Source organism: Heterodontus francisci, chromosome 1 (genome assembly GCF_036365525.1).
Source record: "Heterodontus francisci isolate sHetFra1 chromosome 1, sHetFra1.hap1, whole genome shotgun sequence".
NCBI lineage: Eukaryota > Metazoa > Chordata > Chondrichthyes > Heterodontiformes > Heterodontidae > Heterodontus > Heterodontus francisci.
In genome coordinates this window covers 125,605,260-125,630,134 of record NC_090371.1, presented here as the reverse complement: position 1 = coordinate 125,630,134, position 24,875 = coordinate 125,605,260, and the positions used below count along the sequence as shown (strand labels likewise).

General features: G+C 43.8%; 1 protein-coding gene across 1 annotated transcript in view; it reads left to right on the top strand.

The window, feature by feature from the left end:
* spata18 (spermatogenesis associated 18) overlaps positions 1-24,875 on the top strand; it is a 168,704-nt gene that overhangs the window by 107,148 nt on the left and 36,681 nt on the right. Inside the window, exon 8 of the mRNA XM_068035463.1 lies at positions 12,999-13,157. Coding sequence (XP_067891564.1) covers positions 12,999-13,157 — 159 coding nt within the window. The remainder of the gene's footprint in view (positions 1-12,998; positions 13,158-24,875) is intronic.

The following is a 24,875-nucleotide window of genomic DNA, read 5'->3' as shown; positions in this document are numbered from 1 at the left end:
CCTCATTGGCTGCAGGTGAGGTCCCAGAGGACTGGAGAATAGCCAATGTTGTTCCTTTGTTTAAAAAGGGTAGCAAGGATAATCCAGGAAATTATAGGCCGGTGAGCCTTACATCAGTGGTAGGGAAATTATTAGAGAGAATTATTCGGGACAGGATTTACTCCCATTTGGAAACAAACAAACTTATTAGCGAGAGGCAGCATGGTTTTGTGAAGGGGAAGTCATGTCTCACTAATTTGATTGAGTTTTTTGAGGAAGTGACAAAGATGATTGATGAAGGAAGGGCAGTAGATGTTATCTATATGGACTTCAGTAAAGCCTTTGACAAGGTCCCTCATGGCAGACTGGTACAAAAGGTGAAGTCACACGGGATCAGAGGTGAGCTGGCAAGCTGGATACAGAACTGGCTCTGTCATAGAAGACAGAGGGTAGCAGTGGAAGGGTGCTTTTCTGAATGGAGGGATGTGACTAGTGGTGTTCTGCAGGGATCAGTGCTGGGACCTTTGCTGTTTGTAGTACATATAAATGATTTGGAGGAAAATGTAGCTGGTCTGATTAGTAAGTTTGCGGACGACACAAAGGTTGGTGGAGTTGCGGATAGTGATGAGGATTGTCAGAGGATACAGCAGGATATAGATTGGTTGGAGACTTGGGCGGAGAAATGGCAGATGGAGTTTAATCCAGACAAATGTGAGGTAATGCATTTTGGAAGGTCTAATGCAGGTGGGAAGTATACAGTAAATGGCAGAATCCTTAGGAATATTGACAGGCAGAGAGATCTGGGCGTACAGGTCCACAGGTCACTGAAAGTGGCAACGCAGGTGGATAAGGTAGTCAAGAAGGTATACAGCATGCTTGCCTTCATCGGTCGGGGCATAGAGTACAAAAATTGGCAAGTCATGCTGCAGCTGTACAGAACTTTAGTTCGGCCATACTTAGAATATTGCGTGCAATTCTAGTCGCCACACTACCAGAAGGACGTGGAGGCTTTGGAGAGGGTAAAGAAGAGGTTTCCCGGGATGTTGCCTGGTCTGGAGGGCATTAGCTATGAGGAGAGGTTGGATAAACTCGGATTGTTTTCACTGAAACGGCGGAGGTGGAGGTGCGACATGATAGAGGTTTACAAAGTTATGAGCGGCATGGACAGAGTGGATAGTCAGAAGCTTTTTCCCAGGGTGGAAGAGTCAGTTACTAGGGGACATAGGTTTAAGGTGAGAGGGGCAAAGTTTAGAGGGGATGTGCGAGGCAAGTTCTTTACACAGAGGGTGGTGAGTGCCTGGAACTTGCTGCCGGGGGATGTGGTGGAAGCAGGTACCATAGAGACGTTTAAGAGGCATCTTGACAAATACATGAATAGGATGGGAATAGAGGGATACGGTCCCCGGAAGTGCAGAAGGTTTTAGTTTAGGCAGGCATCAAGATCACCGCAGGCTTGGAGGGCCGAATGGCCTGTTCCTGTGCTGTACTGTTCTTTGTTCTTTTCTGACTACTCTCTCAATATTTCCTGCACCTTCAAGAATCTGTGCACATGAACCCCCAGGTCTCTCTCTTCCTGCACACTCTTTTGAACTGTGCCATTAAGACTATATTGCCTCTCCCTGTCCATTTTGCCAAAATGCACCCCTCACACTTTTCTGTATTAAATTCCATCTGCCACTCGCCTGCCCTTTCTGCTAGCCTATATCATGTTGCAGTCAGTTGGTATCATCCTCACTGCCACACTTCCAAGTTTGGTATTCTTGGCAAATTTTGAAATTTTACTCTATTCCAATATCTCAGTCATTTATATATTATATATAAAGCAGTGGTCTTAGCACTGAATCTTGGGGAACACCACTGTCTACCATCCTCCAGTCTGAAAAACAACCATATACCAGGACTTGCTCTTTTCTGTCCTTAAGCCAATCTTTTAACCAAGCTGACACTGACCCTCCTATTCCATGAGCCACTATTTTGTTAACCGTCCTTTTATGTGGTACTATGTCAAACGCTTTCCTAAAATCCATATAGACAACATCCATTGATTTCCCTTCATCAAAAAATTCAATTAATATTAGTCAAACACAATCTGTCTTTACAAATCCACGCTGGCTCTCCTTAATTAACTCAAACTTCTGAAAATGCCTGTTTGAATTTTTTTCCCCTGGTTATTTTTTCTTAAATCTTACCCATCACTGATGTTAAGCTGACTGGCCTATAGTTACTAGGAATATCCTTTACATCCTTTCTTGAATAAGAGTGACACATTTGCCACTTTGCAATCCTCTGGCAGGGATAGAAACCTGATTGGAGAGATTCATTTATGGAATTGCTGGAAAGATGGACACAGGTTTGGATATGACAACACATTCAAGAGCTTTGGAGAGGAAAGGAAGTAATGAAATGGGTCAAGTAGATGAATTAAACGTAGGTAACTCCCAAGGTGCTCACACACATTTAATTCATCAACTTGACCTATTTCATTACTGTCCTTTCAACATTAATTAACTAATAGACTTACCTTTCGGGAGAGCAGCAGAAAGGACTGGACCTCTGGGAAGAACACTGAGCAGGGAGCTGATAAATAGAGCCCGAGGATCGCAGCCTAGAGCACTTACCTTCCGGGAAAGGAGAGGACCTGCGGGAAGAACACGGAGCGAGGAGCGGATAAAAAGAGGATCGCGGCCTAGAGCACTTGCCTTCCAGGACAGCAACAGAGAGGAGTCCAGGCACACCTGAGTTTGAAAACAAAGTGAGCAGTGATGTCACAGGAAAGCTGCAAGATGATTGGTTGGTGAGTAACTGCTGTTAGGGAATAACTCTAAACAGCTAGGTTAGTATACCACTATTGGGGTGTGTGTGTAAATAGCTTAATAATAAGGAACAAGTGAGTAGCTGTTTTTTTTTTGAGTAAGGCTTATTTTAACTAGTGAATTGTATTGATTTTTAGTAGGATTTATCAGTACTAGTAAGGTTTTATTAATAATTCTAAGCTGTTGTATTGGTATGTTTTTTTTAGCAGTAGCAAAGGGTCAGCCACTAAATAAAAGAATGGCAGGGTTGTTTCAACCTCGAACGCACCTACTGTGCTATGTGGGAGATTCAGGATGCTTCCCATATCCTGGAGAACCATTTGTGCAGGAAGTGTCATCAATTGAAGCAGCTTGAGCTCCGGCTTTTGGAATTTGAGCGGCAGCTGGCAACACTGCGGTGCATTCATGAGGATGAGAGCTATGTGGATAGCAGTTTTATAGATGTGGTCACCCCACATCTTAAGAGTATGCAGGGAGAGAGGGAATAGGTGACCACCGGACAGTCAAAAAGAATCAGGCAGATAGTGCAGGAGACCTCTGAGTGCATCTCACACTCCAACAGGTATTCAATTCTGAATACTGAGGAAAGTGATGCTTCATCTGGGGAGTGCAGCCAGAACCTAGTCCATGGCACCATGGGTGGCTCAGCTGCACAGTGGGTTACAGGGAAGACCGGAAGAGCCATAGTGATAGGTGACTCAAATGTCAGGAGAACAGACGGGCGTTTCTGTGGTCGCAGACATGAATCCAGGATGGTGTGTTGCCTCCCTGGTGCCAGGGTCAAGGATATCACTGAGCGGCTGCAGAGCAACCTGAATTGGGAGGGCGAACAGCCAGCAGTCATGGTCCACATTGGAACCAACGACATAGGTGGATAGAGGGGTGTGGTCTCGCAGTCAGAATTTAAGGAGCTAGGTAAGAAATTAGCAAGAAGGACCTCAAAAGTAGTAATCTCTGGATTACTCCCAGTGTCACGCACAAGTGAGTATAGAAAGGATAAGACAGATGAATGCGTGGCTTGAAAGATAGTGCAGGAGGGAGGGCTTCAGATTCCTGGGACATTGGGACTGGCTCTGGGGGAGATGGGACCTGTACACGCCGGACGGGTTGCACCTGAACAGAGCCGGAACTGAGTTTCTTGCAGGACGTTTTGCGAGTGCTGTTGGAGAGGGTTTAAGCTAGTTTGGCAGGGGGATGGGGACCTGAGGGGAGAGACTCAGCTTGGACAAAATCAGAAATTAAAATGGAAGACAGAAAATTAATGGATGAGTCTGGAAGACATAGGAAACGAGGGTTAGAAATTTTTTTAAAAAGAGGTTGGCAGTGCTCAAGGGTATCTATTTCAATGCATGGAGTATAGCAAATAAAGCAGATGAGCTGAGGGCACAGATAGACACGTGGCAGTATGATATCATAGCTATTACAGAAACATGGCTTAAGGAAAGACAGGAATGGTAGCTCAACATTCCTGGTTACAGGGTTTTCAGACGCGATAGGGAGGGGGTAAGAAAGGAGGGGGAGTGGCAATTTTGGTCAAGGAAACTATTACAGCTGTGAGAAGGGATAATATAGAATCATAGAGTCGTAGAGCATAGAAACAGGCTCTTCGGCCCACCGCGTCCATGCGGACCATAATCCCTGTTTATACTAATCCCACCTGCCTGCATTAATTCCATATCCCTCTATGCCTTGCTCATTCAAGTACCTGTCCAGATGCCTCTTAAATGTTGCTACTGTTCCTGCCTCCACCACCTCCTCGGGCAGCTCATTCCAGATACCCACTATTCTTTGTGTGAAAAATTTATCCCTTTGATCCCCTTTAAACCTCCTCCCTCTCACCGTAAATCTATGCCCTCTAGTTTTAGTCACCCCTACCATGGGAAACAGACTCTGGCTATCTACCCTATCTATGCCTCTCATAATTTTATATAGCTCTATCATGTCCCCTCTCAGCCTCCTTCGCTCCGGGGAAAACAGACCCAGCCTATCCAATCTCTCTTTATAACTCAAGCCCTCCAAACCAGGCAACATCCTTGTGAATCTTTTCTGCACCCTCTCTAGCTTAATCACATCTTTCCTGTAGTGTGGCGACCAGGACTGCACACAGTACTCCAAGTGCGGCCTAACCAATGTTATGTACAACTGTAACATGACGTCCCAAATCTTGTACTCAATGCCTCGGCCGATGAAGGCAAGCATGCCATACGCCTTCTTCACCACCCTGTCTACCTGTGTTGCCACTTTCAGGGAACTATGTACTTGCACCCCAAGGTCTCTCTGCTCAACAACACTCCCCAGGGCCCTGCCATTTACTGTATATGTCCTACCCTGGTTTAACTTCCCAAAAAGCATCACTTTGCACTTGTCTGCGTTAAATTCCATTTGCCAATCCCTTGCCCACTTTCCCAGTTGATCTATATCCTGTTGTAACCTTAGACAACCTTCTTCACTGTCCACTATACCACCAATTTTGGTGTCATCTGCAAACTTACTAATCATGCCCCTTACATTCACATCCAAGTCATTAATATATGTGACAAACAGGGGGCCCAGCACCGATCCCTGCGGCACACCACTGGTCACCGGCCTCCAATCTGAAAAACAACCCTCCACTACCACCCTCTACCTCCTATCACCAAGCCAATTTTGTATCCAATTTGCTAGCCCACCCTGGATCCCATGTGTTCGAACCTTCTGCACCAGTCTACCATGCGGGACCTTGTCAAAGGCCTTGCTAAAGTCCATGTAGACAACGTCCATCGCCCTGCCCTCGTCAATCCTCTCTCCCTAGCTTCCCTTTTACTCTTAATATACTTATAGAATCTTTTAGGATTCTCCTTTATCTTATCTGCCAGGGAAATCTCATGGCCCCTTTTCGCCCTCCTAATTTCCTTCTTAAGTGTAGTCCTACATCCCCTGTACTCTTCGAGGGACTCGCTTGATCCCAGCTGCCTATTCCTGACATATGTCTCCTTCTTTGTCCTGACCAGACCCTCAATATCCTTTGTCAACCAAGGTTCTCTAAACTTGCCAGCCTTGCCCTTCCATCTAACAGGAACATGCCGACCCTGAACTCTTCCTATCTCACTTTTAAAAGCCTCCCACTTGCCAGATGTCCCTTTACCTGTAAACAGCCTCTCCCATTCAACTTTTGAGAGCTCCTGTCTGATACCATCAAAATTAGCCTTCCCCCAATTTAGGACTTCAACCTGAGGACCAGTCCTATCCTTTTCCATAACTATCTTGATGCTAATAGCGTTATGGTCACTAGTCCCAAAGTGCTCCCCCATTGACACATCAACCACCTGCCCAGCCTCATTTCCCAAGAGGAGGTCGAGTATAGCCCCTTCTCTAGTAGGACCATCCACATACTGCTTCAGAGAAGTATCCTGGATACACTTAACAAATTCTTCCCCATCTGATCCCTTAGCACTAAGGCAGTTCCAGTCAATATTAGGGAAGTTAAAATCATCTACTATTACAGCCCTATAATTCCTACACCTATCTGTGATTTCCCTACATATATGCTCTTCCACTTCCCTCTGACTATTGGGGGGCCAGTAGTATAATCCCATCAAAGTGATCACCCCTTTCTTATATATTGGAAGGTTCCTCAAATGAGGCCATATGGATTGAGATAAGGAACAAAAAAGGGGCAATCACACTGCTGGGGAGTGCACTATAGACCCCCAAACAGTCAGAGGAAGATAGAAGAGCAGATATGTCGGCAAATCTTTGAGGTGCAAGAACAATAGGGCAGTAATAGGGGATTTTAGTTACCCCAATATTAACTGGGGTAATTTTAGTGTGAAAGGAATTGAGGGAGCAGATTTCTTGGGGTGCATTCAGAACCTTTTTGCACAGTATGTAGCAAGTCCAACAAGAGAGGGCGCAGTTTTAGACTTAGTTTTAGGAAATCAAGATGGGAAGGTGGAAGGAGTGGCAGTGGGAGAGCATTTTGATGGTAGTGATCATAATTCAGTCAGTTTTCACATAATTATGGAAAAGGACAGAGATAGAACAGGAATTAGAGTTCTCAATTGGGGCAAGGCCAATTTTACTAAAGTGAGGAGTGATTTAGCAAATGCGGAATGGAAACAGTTACTTGAAGGTAAATCAGTGTCAGAACAATGGGAGGCATTCAAAAGGGAGATTCAAGGCGTTCAGAATAAACATGTTCCCACAAAGAAAAAGGGTGAGGCAGCCAAATCTAGAGCCCCATGGATGTCAAGGAGCCTACAGGGTAAGATAAGGCAGAAAAGAAAAGCTTATATCCGACACCAAGAACACAATACTTCAGAAAGCCGAGAGGAGTATATAAAGTGGAGGGGTGAAATCAAAAAGGAAATTAGGAAAGCAAAAAGAGGGCATGAAAGAGTATTGGCAAGCAAAATTATGGTGAACCCAAAGATGTTTTATCAATACACTAAGAGGATAACGAAGGAGAGAGTAGGGCCCATAAAAGACTAAAAAGGTAACCTATGTGTAGGAGTTGAAGATGTTGGTATGGTTCTTAATGAATAATTTGTATCTGTCTTCACAAAAGAGGGGGACAATGCAGATATTGCAGTTAAGGAGGAAGAGTGTGAAGTATTGGATGTGATAAACATTGGGAGAGAGGAAGTATTAATGGGATTAGCATCCTTGAAAGTTGATAAATCACCAGGGCTAGATGAAATGTATCATGGCAGATAAAAGAAGCAAGAGAGGAAATTGCGGAGAGTCTAACCATCATTTTCCAATCCTCACAGGTGTGGTGCCAGAGGATTGGAGAATTGCTAACGTTGTACCTCTGTTTAAAAAGGGAGCGAAGGATAGACCGAATAATTACAGACTAGTCAGTTTAACCTCAGTAGTGGGCAAATTATTGGAATCTATTCTGAGAGACCGGATAAACTTTCACTTAGAAAGGCACAAGTTAATCAAGGATAGTCAGCATGGATTTGTTAAGGGAAGATCTTGTTTGACCAACTTGATTGAATTTTTTGAAAAAGTAACAAGGAAGATAGATGAGGGTACTGCAGTTGATATGGTCTACATAGATTTTAGTAAGGCTTTTGACAAGGTCCCACATGGCAGACTGGTTAAAAAAATAAAATCCCATGGGTTCCGGGGAAATGCAGCAAGGTGGATACAAAATTGGTTCAGTGGCAGGAAACAAAGGGTAATTGTTGACGGGTGTATTTGCGACTGGAGGGTTGTTTCCAGTGGCGTTAAGCAGGGCTCAGTACTAGGTCCCCTGCTTTTTGTGCTGTAAATTAACGATTTGGACGTAAATGTAGGGGGCATGGCCAGGAAGTTTGTGGATGACACAAAGATTGGCCATGTGGTAGATAGTGAGGAGGATAGCTGTAGGCTGCAGGAAGATATTGATCGTCTAGTCATCTAGGGCAGAAAAGTGTCAAATAGAATTCAACCTGGAGAAGTATGAGGTGATGCATTTGGGGAGGTCAAACAAGGCAAAGGAATACACGATTAATGGCAAAATACTGAGAAGTGTAGAGGAAGTAAAGGACCTTGGAGTGAATGTCCACAGATCCCTGAAGGTAGCAGGACAGGTTGATAAGGTGGTTACGAAGGCATATGGAATCCTTTCCTTTATTAGCCGAGGTATAGAATACAAGAGAAGGGAGATTATGCTGAAACTGTATAACTTATTGGTTAGGCCGCAACTTGAGTACTGTGTGCAGTTCTGGTCACATCATTACAGAAAGGATGTAATTGCACTAGAGAGAGTACTGTGGAGATTTACGAGGATGTTGCCAGGACTGGAAAAATGCAGCTATGAGGAAAGATTGGATAGGCTGGGGTTGTTCTCCTTGGAACAGAGAAGGCTGAAGGGAGATCTGATTGAAATGTTCAAAATTTTGAGGGGCCTGGATAGAGTGGAGTCTATTTACCTTAGCAGAGAGATCAGCGATGTGGGGGCATAGATTTAAAATGATTGGTAGAAAAATTAGAGGGGAAATGAGGAAAAACATTTTCATCTAAAGGGTGGTGATGGTCTGGAACTCACTGCCTGAAAAGGTAGTTGAAGCAGAGACCCTCAAATCATTCTTAAGGAATCTGGATATGCACATTAGGTGCCATAATCTGCAGGGCTGCGGACCAAATGCCAGAAGGTGGGTTTAGAATAGGTGGATCATTTTTCGGCCGGCACAGATACGATGGGCCAAGTGGCCTCTTTTTGTGCCTTAAACGTTCTATGATTCTAAATTTTCTATGAATAAGGACATAGAGACATAGGAGTAGGCCATTCAGAACTTTGACCCTGCTCCACCATTCCATTATATCATGGCTGATCTGTACCTCAACTCCATTTACTCGCCTTAACGCCATAACCTTTGATACCCTTACTTAAAAATTTGCCAATTGCAGTCATGAAAACTCCAATTGTCCTGGCATCCACAGGCTTTAGAAGGCAGGAATTCCTGATTTCTACTACCCTTTGTGTTAGAAAGTGATTCTTGATTTTTCTCTTGAATAACCTATCTCTAACTTTAAGATTATTTACCCTTGTTCTTGATTCCCCATCAGGGGTAATAGTTTCCTGTATCTACACTATTAAATCCTTTTAACATTTTAAACACCTCGATAAGATCAGTCCCCAATCTTTTATATGTAAGGAAATTCTAGCCAAGTATATGCAACCTATCTTCATAACTAAACCCCCCCAAAATGTTTCACTGTATATTAATACATTCAACTTGATTGCAGTGTGATTGTTGGGATTGTCATAATTACAGCCTGCTGTTTCCATGCCAGCTCTCTAAGCTACTCAGCTAATCCCACTTCCCTGCCTTTTCCCTGTAGCCCTTCAAATTTTTTCTCTTCAGATAATTATCCAATTCCATTTTGAAAGCCATGATTGAATCTGCCTTCACCACACTCAGGAAGTGCATTCCATATCCTAACCACTCACTGTGTAAAAGATTTTTTCCTCATGTTGCCTCTGGTTCTTTTGCCAATCCCTTAAATTTGTGTCCACTGGTTCTCTATCCATCCACCAATGGATCTACTACTGTCTACTCTGGATCTACTCTGTCCGGACTCCTCATGATTTTGAACATCTCTATCAAATCTCTTCTCAACTTTCTGTTCTCTAACAAGAACAGCTCCAGTTTTTCTAATCTATCTACATAACTGAAATCTTTCATCCCGGAACTATTCTCGTAAATCTTTTCAGAACTCTCTCCAAAGCCTTTACATTCTTCCCAAACTGTGAGCCCAGAATTAGACACAATACTCCAGTTGAGGCTGAGTCAATGCTTAATAAAGGTTCATCATAACTTTCTAGCTTTTGTACTCTGTGCCTCTATTTATCAAGCCCAGGATCCTGTATGCTTTTTTAACCACTTTCTCAAGCTGTCTTACCACCTTCAATGATTTGTGCACATATACCCCTCTGCTCCTGAACCTCTTTAGAATTGCTTCCTTTATTTTATAATGCTTTTCTTCATTCTTCCTACCAAAGTGTATCACTTCACACTTCTCAACATTAAATTTCATTGGCCATGTTCCGAAAATAAAATATAAGATTAAAAGAGAGATATTAAGGCAGAAGGCAGGAGACAATTTTACACAGAAGGTTGTTAGACTATAGAATGCACTACTGGAATTAGTGATTGAAGCAGAGATCATGACAACATTTAAGAATAGGTTAAATAGATGGTTGAAGGAAAGGGGAATAAAGGGATTTGGGCAAATGGATTAGGACTACTACTTGTGTGGAGGATAAAAATCAGCAACAGCTACTTGGAATGTTTCTGTGTCGTAATTTCTATGTACTTATTTTTATTTGCAGGTAATCTGGATGGGAAAGGGCCAGTGTCACCTTGATGTGCATGACACTATACATCACATAATGATGGTTTTGTGTTGCAAATAGCTGCATAATTGTTTATTAAATCTTTTCTAAAACTGTGTAGGGTGACGCATCCTCTTTAAGGTTTTATGATTATTTGGTGCAGTGGCACATACTAGCACTGGGTGGCAGTGCAGATAGTAGTATTTCTGCATCAGGTACTGGTTTTTGCAGTGTGAACAATGTTTATATTTTCACCTCTACACCATTAGCATATGGTATTTAAAGCTGAAGACGAGGAATAGCGCTAGTATATTAGTGAGAGGCTACTTGGCAGGAGTAGCTCATTGTCCAATGCTTAAAGTAAAAATCAGGGGATAGTGCAAAAAGGAAAGGGCTAGTTTTTTTATTCATTCTTGGGATGTGGGTGTCACAGGCAAGGTCATCATTGGTTGCCCATCCTTAATTGCCTTTGAGAAGGTGGTGGTGAGCTGCCTTCTTGAACCACTGCAGTCCATGTGGGGCAGGTACCCCCACAGTGCTGTTAGGGAGGGTGTTCCAGGATTTTTATCCAGTGTCAGTGAAGGAACAAAAGATGAGATCGGTAGTCACAACCGTGCAACAGACAGGCAAGTTATTTTTCCTCAAGAAAAGATTCTATCCTAACCTGACAGCAGTATAGGAAGGATGTCTGTTTTGCATTGTGATCTGTGCCAAATGTACAGTTTTTCACTAGAGCAGAACCTAAGCCAGTGTTTGAAGCTTTGTAAACGTGAAAGCTGATTATATGTAAAGCACATGTTAACTGGGATAAGACAGAAGATGCATTACAATCTAACTATATAAACAGAAATAGAGAGAATTTTAATTCCTTAGAAGGGTCATGAAACAGGAATGGAGGGGGGAGGCAGTGAGATGTGAACTTCAATTTTTCTTGCTCCACCATAAAGGGGGCGGTGCACTGTTTGCAGATTTCTGATTTGACCTTTGATGACCCAGGCCATATTTCCAGGTTAATATGTTGGGCGGATTCTGGGTTGGACAACTGCCTGGGAATTGGTGCTTGCTCTAAATTGTGAGAAAGGTCTTGTGCACTGCTACTGGTCTGCAGGCAGCTGTTTTGACCTGCTGTCTGCTGCAGCCAAGCCAAATCACCACTGCATGTGCAGCCTTGCTGCATTGAAGAATGGGGGCAACATGCTTGCCTGAGGCAAGTGGAAGTTGCTGGAGGTTACTGGCTGTCCTTTTACAGATCTTGTTATCTGAAGAGGCAGCTCTGAACCTGCCACTCCAAACTGGTACATATCTGGAAGGATCCCTAATGGTAGGGATAATTACATCCTTCCTGCACCATTTCCATGCTGTACAAACATTTCTTCCCATTTCAGGCAGAGTTTCCATGCTGTGTATGTCCCAGGAAATGCACAAACTGGGCAAAAAATCAGAATTACTGGCTTTCCCTTCCCAATGTTTTCGGAACTGGTGTGCACCGACCATTAGTTCCAGGATATTATCTCAAAACAATGGGAGTTGTGGGAGGGAGAGGAAAGAATCACCGTTTATATAGTTGTTGTATCATCAAGCCCAAGCATCACTGGAATTAATTAATTTAGGTCGCCTGCTTGTATAGGCACGATGCTTGCTAGGGGAATGCTTTTTTAACACAGGATTGTTCCACAGCCTTTCAATAAAATGGAAAACAGCTATTGGGATATGAGTTAAGTGATTAATATGATACCTATATAATGAACAGAAGCATTTTCCCCAACTGGTAGTGGTGTCTCTCAATTAATGGCTTTGTGGGTGGTGATAGCCTTCCAGTGCTTCACGCTGGTAACCCTTCTTCCTGTGTAGGTCTAGGCAGTGAATGTCCATGGAGTGCACACTGTGTAAGCCATCACAGCCAAGCTCAATACTCTTCTCTGCCTGTACCAACATACACATTTCCAACATTGGTTAACAGTGAGGAGCTGGAATCCTGGTCCAGGGATTGTGAGACTAATTATCATGCCCCTGCTGCCAAACCAGAATTAGCTAACTCAGCACAAACAGAGAATTAAACCCTTGACTTTCTTGGTCTCTATTATTCAGTATGACACCATGTACACAGTGAAACACTTTCCTACTGAGCATAGAAGGAATAAGCAGAAAAAAATTCCATAAAAATTATGTTATTCTGGGCTGTGTAATTAAGATTGTTATTACTCCTTACAAGAGAAATAACTTGTGTTTCATTTATTTCTTCTGAGGATGATAGTACACAACAATGAACTGTGAGCTTAAATTAGTCATGTGCAATGAAAATCCATTAAGGCAAATATCCCAGTAATAGAACAATTTACAAAAAGATACAGAGTAATTCTTGTTTCTAATCTGTGTATTTCTGTTCCCATTGAACATAGGAGGCATTCCAAGCAGCCAAGATGGCTTTCCGACAATTCAAACTGCGAGTACGGAAAACGCTTTCTCCTTCTCACCTTGGGCCAGAGTCACTGGATAAATCTGTGATGGATTATATCATTCGCAACCAGGATCTCTATGATGTCCAGTCCAGCATCAATGTATGTATGAATGAAAGTACATTGAAAGATGTGTCAAATGTGCTGTCGGCTCTTAGTCGTATGATTGATTCCATTTACTGTATGTGCACTTTTTCACTATTGTTTAAAATAATCCAGTTAAATTGAATAATCTATACCAGGGTTGTCCAATATGCTCACCACTTGCCATGTGGCAAATTGGCCACAGACATATGGCGTATTGATGCTGTTCATTTTGGAGCCACACAATACTGAGATGAGTTAAAGTTTGCTGCGGTGGGTATGAATGTGGGTGTCACTTTCTAGACTGCTGTTTGTTGTCTGTCCCCTACTTTAGCAAGGAAGAATCAACCACATTGCTGTTGGACAGGAGTCACATATTGGTCAGATGGAGACTATGTTTATCAGAACATAGATCAGTTGTCAGGTTTCTAGTGACCTGGAAGCTGAAGGGCCACTCGCTCAATAAAACAAGAAAAGTAATCTGCCATTTGATACCTTCTCTGTTCCTGTTCTCTCTAGGTGCCTCTAAATGCCAATACATTTATATCTGCAGGACCGCTCTGAAGTGCTGTGAAAACAGGGCTGACCTTTGGAAGGACAGCGGCCCAATTGCTCTTGAAATTTTCTTCGGGATTCTAGTGACACTGGGGATGCTAACTGAAGAACTTGGTTTTGCTTAGCTGGTAGTTGGCGCTTTTTGCTAAATAGTTGAGGTACATGAGCAATGGACAGCGCTGCGTGGCTTCAATGAGGGTTGAAATGTGCAGTTTTGACAAGCTGGAGTGGTGCAGCAGCATCCAAATGTGTTCAGTTTTCATCTTAATAGATCTATTGTAAGGAGCATTTGAAAAGAATAGTGTGCCATTGAGGTAAAAGGAGAGATTACAGGAGGTTGGCCATCAGCCAAAGGTCAATTAAATGTCCAGACTCTGTGTTCAGAAATGGCAGGCAACAGAGCATAAGCAAGGCAGGAGTAAGTGTGCAGAAGCCAATACGCAGAGAATTGTCAATTCTTTTCCCTCCCCGAGTCTCTTCGTATATCAATTCTGATAAAATAGAGACTGTTTGCTCTTGAAGAAATGTGTTCTTTTGAAATAAACTGGAGCACACTGTCAGAAACAGAACACTTCAGTAAACAGATTGTCATCACCCAATGCTTTCCTCCAGTTATTTTTTAAAGAGAGGTGTTAATTTTAAGTTTCCAGTTTAAAAAAGTAGAGTAATTTGAAATAGGTTGATTCAAGCATTCATATAGCAAGATCAGAGTTGGTAACTTTTTAGGATATTTGCATGAGCTGGAAATATCTTTTAAGAATTCGTTCGTGGGATGTGGGTATCACTGGCTCGGCCAGCATTTATTGCCCATCCCTAATTGCCCTTGAGAAGGTGGTGGTGAGCTGCTTTCTTGAACCACTGCAATCCTTGGGGTGTAGGTACACCCACGGTGCTGTTAGGAAGGGAGTTCCAGGATTTTCACCCAGCAACAGTGAAGGAATGGCGATATAGTTCCAAGTCAGGATGGTGTGTGACTTGGAGGGGAACTTACAGGTGATGGTGTTCCCATGCATCTGCTGCCCTTGTCCTTCTAGATGGTAGAGGTCATGGGTTTGGAAGGTGCTGTCAAAGGAGCCTTGGTGAGTTGCTGCAGTCCATCTTGTATACGGTACACACTGTTGCCACTGTGTGTCGGTGGTGGAGGGAGTAAATGTTGAAGGTGGTAGATGGGGTGCCAATCAAGCGGGCTGCTTTGTCCTGGATGGTGTTGAGCTTTATGCGTGTTGGAGCTGCACTCAGGCAAGTGGAGAGTATTCCATCACGTTCCTGACTTGTGCCTTGTAGATGGTGGACAGGCATTGGGAGACAGGAGGTGAGTTACTCACGGCAGAATTCCCAGCCTCTGACCTCCTCTTAAAGACACAGTATTTATGTGGCTGGTCCAGTTCAGTTTCTGGTCAATGGTAACCCCCAGGAGGTTGATAGTGGGGGATTCAGCGATGGTAATGCCATTGAATGTCGAGGGGAGATGGTTAGATTTTCTTGTTGGAGATGGTCATTGCCCGGCACTTGTGTGGCACAAATGTTACTTGCCACTTATCAGCCCAAGCCTGGATATTGTCCAGGTCTTGCTGCATTTCTACACGGACTGCTTCATTTTTTGAGGAGTTACGAATGGTGCTGAGCATTGTGCAATCATCAGCGAACATCCCCACTTCTGACCTTTTGATGGAGGGAAAGCCGTTGATGAAGCAGCTGAAGATGGTTGGGCCTAGGACACTACCCTGAGGAACTCCTGCAGTGATGTCCTGGGACTGAGATGATTATCCTCCAACAACCACACCATCTTTCTTTGTGCTAGGTATGACTCCAACCAGTGGAAAGTTTCCCGCCTGATTCCCATTGAGTCCAGTTTTGCTTGGGCTCCTTGATGCCATACTCATTCAAGTGCTATCTTGATGTCAATGGCAGTCACTCTCACCTCATCTCTGGAGTTCAGCTCTTCTGCCCATGTTTGGACCAAGGCTGTAATGAGGTCAGGAGTTGAGTGGCCCTGGCGGAACCCAAACTAAGCATCAGTGAGCAGGTTATTGCTGAGCAAGTGCTGCTTGATAGACTAATAGGGTGGTAATTGGTCGGGTTGGATTTGTCCTGCTTTTTGTGCGCTGGACATAACTGGGTAATTTCCCACATTGCCGGGTAGATGCCATTGTTGCAGCTATACTGGCTTGGCTGGGGGTGTGGCTAGTTCTGGAGCACAGTTCTTCAGTACTATTGCCAGAATGTTGTCAGGGCTCATAGCCTTTGCAGTATCCAGTGTCTTCGGCTGCTTCTTGATAGCATGTGGAATGAATCGAATTGGCTGAGGACTGGCATCTGTGATGGTGGGGACCTCAGGAGGAGGCCGAGATGGATCATTCACTTGGCACTTCTGGCTGAAGATGGATGCAAATGTTTCAGCCTTGTCTTTTGCACTGATGTGCTGGGCTCCTCCATTGTTGAGGATGGGGCTATTTGTGGAGCCACCTCCTCCTGTCAGTTGTTTAATTGTCCACCACCATTCACAACTGGATATGGTAGGACTGCAGAGCTTGGATCTGATCCATTGGTTGTGAGACCAATTCTCTCTGTCTATTTCATGCTGCGTCTGCTGTTTGGCATGCAAGTAGTCCTGTGTTGGAGCTTCACCAGGTTGCCACCTCATTTTTAGATATGCCTGGTGCTGCTCCTGGCATGCTCTCCTGCACTCTTCATTGAACCAGGGTTGGTTCCCTGGCTTGATCATGAAGGTAGAGTGGCGGGCGGATCTGCCAGTCCATGAGGTTACAGATTGTGGTTGAATACAATTCTGCTGCTGCTGATGGCCCTCCTCATGGATGCCCAGTTTTGAGTTACTAGATCTGTCTGAAATCTATCCCATTTGGACAGTGGTAGTGCCACACAACATGATGGTGGGTATCCTCAAGAACTGTGCGGTGGTCACTCCTACCACTACTGTGTCGTGGACAGATGCATCTGCGACAGGTAGATTAGTGAGGACGAGTAGGTTTCTTCCTCCTGTTGGCTCCCTCACAACCTACTGCAGACCCAGTCTAGCAGCTATGTCCTTTAGGACTCGGCGAGCTTGGTCAGTAGTGGTGATACCGAGCCACTCTTGGTGATGAGCATTGAAGTCTCCCACCCAGAGTACATTCTGTGCCCTTGATACCCTCTGTGCTTCTTCCAATTGGTGGTGTTACGACTGAGGCAGGAGGAGTGCACTGTTTTTCTAGTTCCACTTCTCCACAGGTCACAACTTTGTATTTAATTTTTTTCCTGGTTACCGATACAGTCAATCATATTTTTATCCCAAAATAAAATACAGAAACTAGGTTTCTTTAATAAACAACAAAATTATCAGTTTATTATAAAACAAGTCTTAAACCAGTAACAATGAAAGCATTAACACACAGATTGAAACATAAAAGTTCCCTTTTTACGTTAGCCCCTCACCCGCGTACACGCAGACACACACACTCAGGTTAACCGAAAAACAGAGATTTACTCTTTAGAGCTGTATTAAAAAAAAACAGACAAAAAGAATATGTTGGCCTATACTTACTAATTCTTGAAGAAAAAAAAAGAGAAGATATGGAAAGATGTCAGATGCCCTTTGTTTTGATTTGGCATCCCAAATACGCGTAGACGGCTATCACAGGGATCTTCCTAGAACAGTTCTTGTCTGGCGACGCTTGGGCAGGCTTTCCAGGAAAAATGCAGCAACATGGGTTTCAGGCAGTTTCTTACATTTGCTTTTTAAAGAGATGGAAAAGTTGGCAGGCTTTTTAAAAGAGATTGAACAAGCTGAATTGGGGTTTGCTCCCTTGGTAAGGGAGCAAACATGCCTTTTTAACACTGTCCACACCCCAACGCACTGTCCAAAGTGAAACCAGAAACAATGTCACAAGAGTCAAGCCTCCTGATCCTTATAAATCTTGACCTGTCACTTCTTTGTAAACATCTTTTCCCTAGTCAAAAAACCCCTGCCGGGTAATTATCCGAAGACAGGTGCCTTCCAACAAGGGCTAGTTTTTAGTATTGCTTTATTCTTCCAGTAATTGTTTGTTTTCAAACCAAGTCTAGAAGACCTTCTAATGACTTCTTTTTTAAAAAACACAAAGTTCCAGCATCTGTGGAATCTTCTTAACAAAAAAATCGAAGTACTCGTAACAGTGTTTAACATGGAGGAGCACTGATTCATCAGCTGAGGGGGAGTGGTAGGTGGTAATCAGCAGGAGGTTTCCTTGCCCATGTTTGACCTGATGCCATGAGATGTCAAGGGGTCTGGAGTCAATGTTAAGGACTCCCAGGTCAACTCCCTCCCAACTATATACCACTGTGCTGCCACCTTTGGTGGGTCTGTTCTGCTGGTGGGACATACCCAGGGATGGTGATTGTGGTGGCTGTGACATTGTCAGGTATGATTCCATGAGTATGACTATATCAGGCTGTTGCTTGGGACAGCTCTCCCAATTTTGGCACAAGCCCCCAGATATTGGTAAGGAGGACTTTGCAGGGTCAACAGGGCTGGGTTTGCCGTTGTCATTTCCGGTGCCTAGGTCGATGCCAGGTGGTCTGTCCAGTTTCATTCCTTTTCTCAGACTTTGTAGTGGTTTGTTACAACTGAGTGGCTTGCTAGGGCATTTTTTATGAGTCAACCACATTGCTGTGGGTCTGGAGTCACATGTAGGCCAGACCAGGTAAGGACAGCAGATTTCCTTCCCTAAAGGACATTAGTGAACCAGATGCGTTTTTACAACAAGCGACAATGGTTTCATGGTCACCATTAGACCAGATTTTTAATTCCAGATTTATTAATTGAATTCAAATTTCACCATCTGCCGTGGTGGGATTCAAGCCCATGTCCCCAGAGCCAAGGCCTCTGAATTACTAGTCCAGTGTCATTGCCACTATGGCACTGCCCTCCACCTGACACTACGCTACTGCCTCCCCCAACCACTAGGCCACCGCCTCTGTACAGTGATATCCTTGAATACCCAATCCCATTTCTGTAATTATTACAATGCACTGAATACCAACAACACAATTAATAGACCCTCAGCCCTTTTTAGATTATCATCCATATACATTAGTGATGATGCAGATTTTTTTTTCAAATAAAGAACTTTCAAATGGGAAATATTAACCAAAGCCAAATACTGTCCTGATTTGTTTAAAGGGACAGTATTTAGCATATATGTATTTCAATTAATGTCTTGAAGCAGAATTTTTGTTTACAGGTTGATCTATACAGCAGAAAAGGAGAATAGAAAAACATTTATGCCTTTTTGTTTGTTTATTTATGATGAACTTGTCTGCATAATTTTTGTTTCTGATTTTAATTTGGACTGACATCTTACCTCTCCCTCTTTTGTGGTGATTCCTCTTAACAAGGAAATTCTTGTTTTAATGCAGCTACAGGTTTGAGTTCCTTTATAAATAAACAGGTTTGGGGTGAAATTCATCTTGAGCGGTATTGCAAAATGGATGACAGCGCATTGACAGCCAGTTTTACACCATCCTCAATTTTCTTTTCCGTTGACATCATAGACTGCTGCTAATGGGCACCTACTCCATGAGAGCTACAACTATTGTACCTACCATATAGGGAAGGCTGAAAAGTCTGGCTGGAGGATACTCATTTGTTGGGGGCGGGGAGCAGGTGAGGGGGTGTGAGTTACAAGTTCACCTCATGCACCTCAGAAACAGCATAATGTGGCCACATTGGGGGGAAAAAAGGTCTTCTCTTTGGATTTCTTGGACTCGGTCCTGGCCTGGACCCCGAAATGGGCTCCGCTTCTACCCCTGTTGACGAAACAAGCCAAATCTCACTTCATAGAAACATAGAAAGATTTATGGCACAGAAGGAGGCCATTTGGTCCATCAAGTCCCTGCTGTCCAAAAAAAAGCTATCCAGTCTAATCCCACCTTCCAGCTCTTGGTCTATAGCCCTGTAGGTTACAGCATTTCAAGTACATCTCCAAGTGCTTTTTAAATGTGAAGAGGGTTTCTGCCTGTACCGCCCTTTCAGGTAGTGAGTTCCATATATGGTCTCAATAAAGGCCTGGCAATGAGAAAGTCCCCTTCCCAAGCCATGCTGCTTCTTGCATTAATGGTCATGTTTGGGTGTACAGAGGCTCTGACCACTCCCCACACCCCCACCCCATACCACTCTAGAAATTTGATCAGCAGTCCAACTCCTGGACTAGTTACTGGATGTTTCTGAACTGCTGCCAAATTTACAGTTTACAGAATAACAGGGCTTTAAACTATTAAAAGGGCTGTGGGGTGTGTAATGATTCAGGAAAGGGTAAATTCAAAAGCAGCAAGGAAATGCCAAGGCTGTAGAGCAGAGCAGCGTTTTGGTTAAAAATAAGCAGAGTGGGTCAGGAAGGGACCGTGAGTGTAACAAAGGTAATAGGGCATTAATGGCTGCGGTGACATCAGGGAAAGTTGGAAAAAAGTCAAAGCCAAAGGCACTATATTGGAATGCATGAAGCATTCACATCAAATTAGATGAATTACTAGCATAGATAGAAATTAATACGTTTGATCTAATAGCCATTACAGAGATTTGGCTGCAAAATGACCAAGGTTAGGAACTAAATATTCCAGGATACTTAACTTTGAGAAGAGATGAGCAGAAGGAGGGGTAGCCCTGACAATAAAGGATGGGATAAAGACAGTAGAGTGAAAGGATCTTAGCACAGCAAATATAGAAGTAGAATCAATTTGGCTCGAGCTAAGAAATAGCAAGAGGCAGAAAACATTGGTAGGAGTTGTTTATTGGCCTCAACAATAGTTGTAGTGTTGGGCATAGTATAAATCAGGAAATTAGAGCGTGTAATAGGTTTAATACAGTAATCATGGACTTTAATCTTCATATAGACTGGGAAAAACAAATTTATAGTTAATAGTGTCATGCCCAGTAAAGACATATCATACTCTTAACTTTTAAGATGAAAACTTTATTCAATGTGGACTCCTTGAAATTGACTTTTCCTTTTTTTAAAAAAAAGAGTGAACAATGTGCAGCAAAGATGACCTAGCCTGTGTATTCAAAAAGACTGCCTCATTGTCTCAAAAGGACAAAAGGGTTCATTCCAGACGAAGAGGTATTAGATACACCGATCCTGAAACCGTCATGAGACATTCTTGAATTGAATGAGTTCTTCTGAGACAAAGAAGGTGTGAAGTAGCCACATCATAACAAAATGGTACCCATCCAGACATCAATAGATAACCTTGGATTCCACACCCTGGTCCATTGTGTGGTCACACCAGAGGAGAAGGTCATGTGTCAACTAACAGAAATGCTAGTTTTTATTTCCGAAATGCTAATATAATGGATTTTGACCCGAAAAGGTAGCCCTCTGGAGAGAGAGGGAGATTACAACAACATCACAGAAAGCAGTCCAGCCAGGGGCTGTGGAAGAATCTGGCCAGGCAAGAAGAAGAAACCCTGCTGATAATTCTACATTTCAACTTGACCACCACCTCCAGTCTGAAATCTTAACCGCCAGAAAATCTAGACCACCTCAACAAGTTCAAGACTACAAACAGCCAAGCCTGCACCTTTTAAAAGAGATTGTCCTCCTGAGAAAATTCAACGGTTCACCGTAAACCATGAACACCTATTTCACTTTAAACCACTAACTTTTCTCTCTATCTATTCTTGTGTCTGCATGGATGAGTGAATGTGTGCATGGAAGAGGTTGCAACCATTTGGGGAATCATGTAAAAATAAAAAATAGGTTTTCTCGTATGTTAACTATCATTTGTCTGTTTATTTGACCCTCAAAACACTCGGGCTAACTCATCATTTTAAACAAAACACAATTGCGATCAGCTGGGAGGTGAACAAGGGAACCACCCATACTCCTTATCACCTGTTCGTTACAATAGTTTGGAGGATGAGTTCATAGAATGCATACAAGATAGTTTTCTAAATCAATGTGCCAAGGAACCAACTAGGGAACAGGCTATTTTGGATCTAGTAATGTGCAACGAGAAAGGGTTAATTAATAACCTTGTAGGAAAAAAGTGACCATAATATGATAGAATGTCATACTGAGTTTGAAAATGATACAGTTAAGCCTGTAACTAGAGCCTTATACAAAACAAAACAAACTATGTAGGTATGTGGCAGAGGTGGGAGGAGGGGAGTGAATTGGCTAAGATAGATTGGGAAACTATATTAAAAGATATGGTAGACAAACAGTGGCTACCATTTAAAGAATTAATACGTAATTTGCAACAAATATACATTTCTTTAAAGGCACAAAAACCCTACAGAAAAGGAGATCCAACTGTGGCTAACAAGAGAAGTTAAAGATAGGATTAGAGCAAAAGATGAGGTTTATAACATTGCCATAAAGAGTAGTAAGCCTGATTTTTTGGAGGATTTTGGAATTTAGCAAAGGAGGGCCAAGAAATTGATGAGGAAAGAGAAAAGAGAATATGAGAGTAGCTTAGTAAGAGACAAAAACAGATTTGATAAAGTTTCTATAGGTATGTAAATAGGAAGAGATAAGTGAAAGTAAACATGGGCCTATTAGAGGCAGGGACAGGTGAAATTATAATGGGGAATAAGGAAATTGCAGAGACATTAAACAAATACCCTGGGCCTGATTTTTCAAAGGCAGCTTGGGGTGGGAACGGCTGCGAACGCGATTTCAGTATCGTGTTCTCGGAGATCAGCACTGGGTCTTGCTTTCTCCGGAATGCGATGCAGTTTTTAAAGGGAAGCTGGAAAAGTGGGATTGAGTTGGGCACATGCATCCAATTAAGTGCCTATTAAGCTCATTAAAGAGCCCATTAACAGGCTTGTCAGTTGTCGTGCACAATTTTTAATGACTGAGAACAGGAAACATGCCATATGGGGAATACAACAGGGTTGTGAAGACGTAAACAGTGTGGAGGGCCATGAGGGCTATGGTAAGGCCTGACTAAAAGAATGCAGAGGGACAAAATAAAGCAAAGCTGCTTCAAAAGTGGTCACTGTTGTAGCTGTAAGACTTGCTTTTCTCAGTGGTAAGTGTCAGGAAACTAGAGAGGGATGTGAGGCTGCTGGCATCACAGGGGCACCTGGGGTTGGCAGGGGAAGGCTTGATGAACATACAAACCCCAGCTGAGGGAGTTTGGATGGGAACAAGCTATTCTGACATTGGACAGAGCAGCCGGGATGAGCTGCGGCAGATACAACCTCCTGGACAGGAGGAGGCCAGAGGAGCACAGCGGGAGCTGCATGGGAAAGAAGGCGCTATCCAAACATCAGGTGTACCGCCCAAGAGTCAGCTACCTGCAAATGAGAGAGCACCAGTGCCGTAGGAGCCTGTGCCTATCCAGGCAGATGGTCTCGGTCCTGTGTGCTCTGATCCACAATGACCTGAGGCCTCACGACCTCCATGGCAGCCCTCTACCTGCAGCCGCCATGGCCTCCATCACCGTGAATTTCTAGGGAACCGGGTCATTCCAGGGATCAGCTGTGGACCTCTGTGGCATCCCACAGTTAGCAGGCCATTTGGCATGTCATGGATGCCATTTTCAGGAGGGCAGGGGACTACACTCACTTTGACATAGATGGTCCTGTGCTGGCAGAGAGGGCATTGGGTCAGCCTCCATCGCTGGATTCCTCCAGGGGTAAGGCATCATCGATTGTGCCCATCAAGGCACCCAGCAACCAGCCAGTGAGATCCATCAACAGAAAGGGCTTCCACGCCCTCAAACTCCAACTGGTTTGTGACCGCAACAAGAGCTTCCTCTATTATAAAAGCAAAATACTGTGGATGCTGGAAATCTGAAATAAAAATCGAAAGTGCTGGAAATACTCAGCAGGTCTGGCAGCATCTGTGGAGAGAGAAGCTGAGTTAACATTTCAGGTCAGTGATCTTTCATAGAGCTTCCTCTATCTGTGCGTTTGCTTTACTGGTGGCTGCCATGACTCCTTCATACTCTGCCAGTCCAAGCTGCCTCAGTACTTCGCTCCATCTCCCAAAGTGCATGGCTGGTTCCAAGGGGACAAGGGAAATCCCTTGACGAGATAGCTACTCACCCTTCTATGGGAGCCCCAGACAGAGGCATAGAGGCAAAAGAACCAATATCACCTGCTCAGCAGGCCAGTCATTGAGCAGGCTATCGGGTTCCTGAAGATGCGATTCCGGTGCTTGGACCAGTTGGGTGGTTCCCTCCAATCCTTCCTGCAAGGGTCTTGGTCAGTGTGGTGGTCTGTTGTGCTCTCCATAGCATGGCCCTCCAGAGAGGTGTGGACCTTGAGGGTAGTGAGGCCCTGGAAGGAGACAGCTCATTAGGGGAGGAGCAGGAGGCAAGAGAGGAGGAGGAAGAGGGGGCGGAAGAGGATAACACTGAACAGAGAGGTGTCCCTGCTGCACCATGAGGTGGCCTCCTACTGCCACCCTCCAGGAAGGGGACCTCCCTCAAGGACCCCAGCATCAGATCCAGTGGACATCGATAAGCAAGGGTCTGCCCTGCCCCGAGTGCCAGGCCTCCAGCTCCCCATGACATCTCCTTTCCCTCTGGTGCTGTGGAAGGCAGATCTCTCCCTCAGAACAACCAGCAGCCTCAGTGATGGCTGTGGAAGTCTACATGAGTCACACACTTGATCTGACCCGCTGCCATTTTCAATCCCACTGCCTCTAAAGTGGACAGGAAACTTGTTTCTATACCAGTTAAGGCTTCCCCACTTGATAATTGCAATCTGAATCAGTTTCTGATAGGAGTCGGGTTTCTGACCCAAAACCAGACCCAGTTCTTGTTTCCCAGTATATTTGGATTTTCAAAAAGCATTTGATAAGGCGTTATTACATCGAAATTAGGACTTGTGGGATTAATATGTCAGCATGGATTGAGGATTGGTTAATGGACAGAAAACAGACAGGAAAAATGGGACATTTTCAGGTTGGCAGGCTGTAACTAGCAGGGTAGAGTACTTGATCCTCAGCTATTTACAATCTATATTAATGGCTTAGATGAAGGGACTGAGTGTAACATATCCAAGTTTGCTAATGATACAAAGTTAGGTGGGAAAGTAGGTGGTGAGGAGGACGCAAAGAGACTTCAAAAGGATATAAGACAGGTTGGGTGAGTAGCAAGAACATGGCAGATGGAATATTATGTGGTGAAGTGTAAAGTTATCCACTTTGGTGGGAAAAATTAAAAAATTCAGAATATTTTTTGAATGTT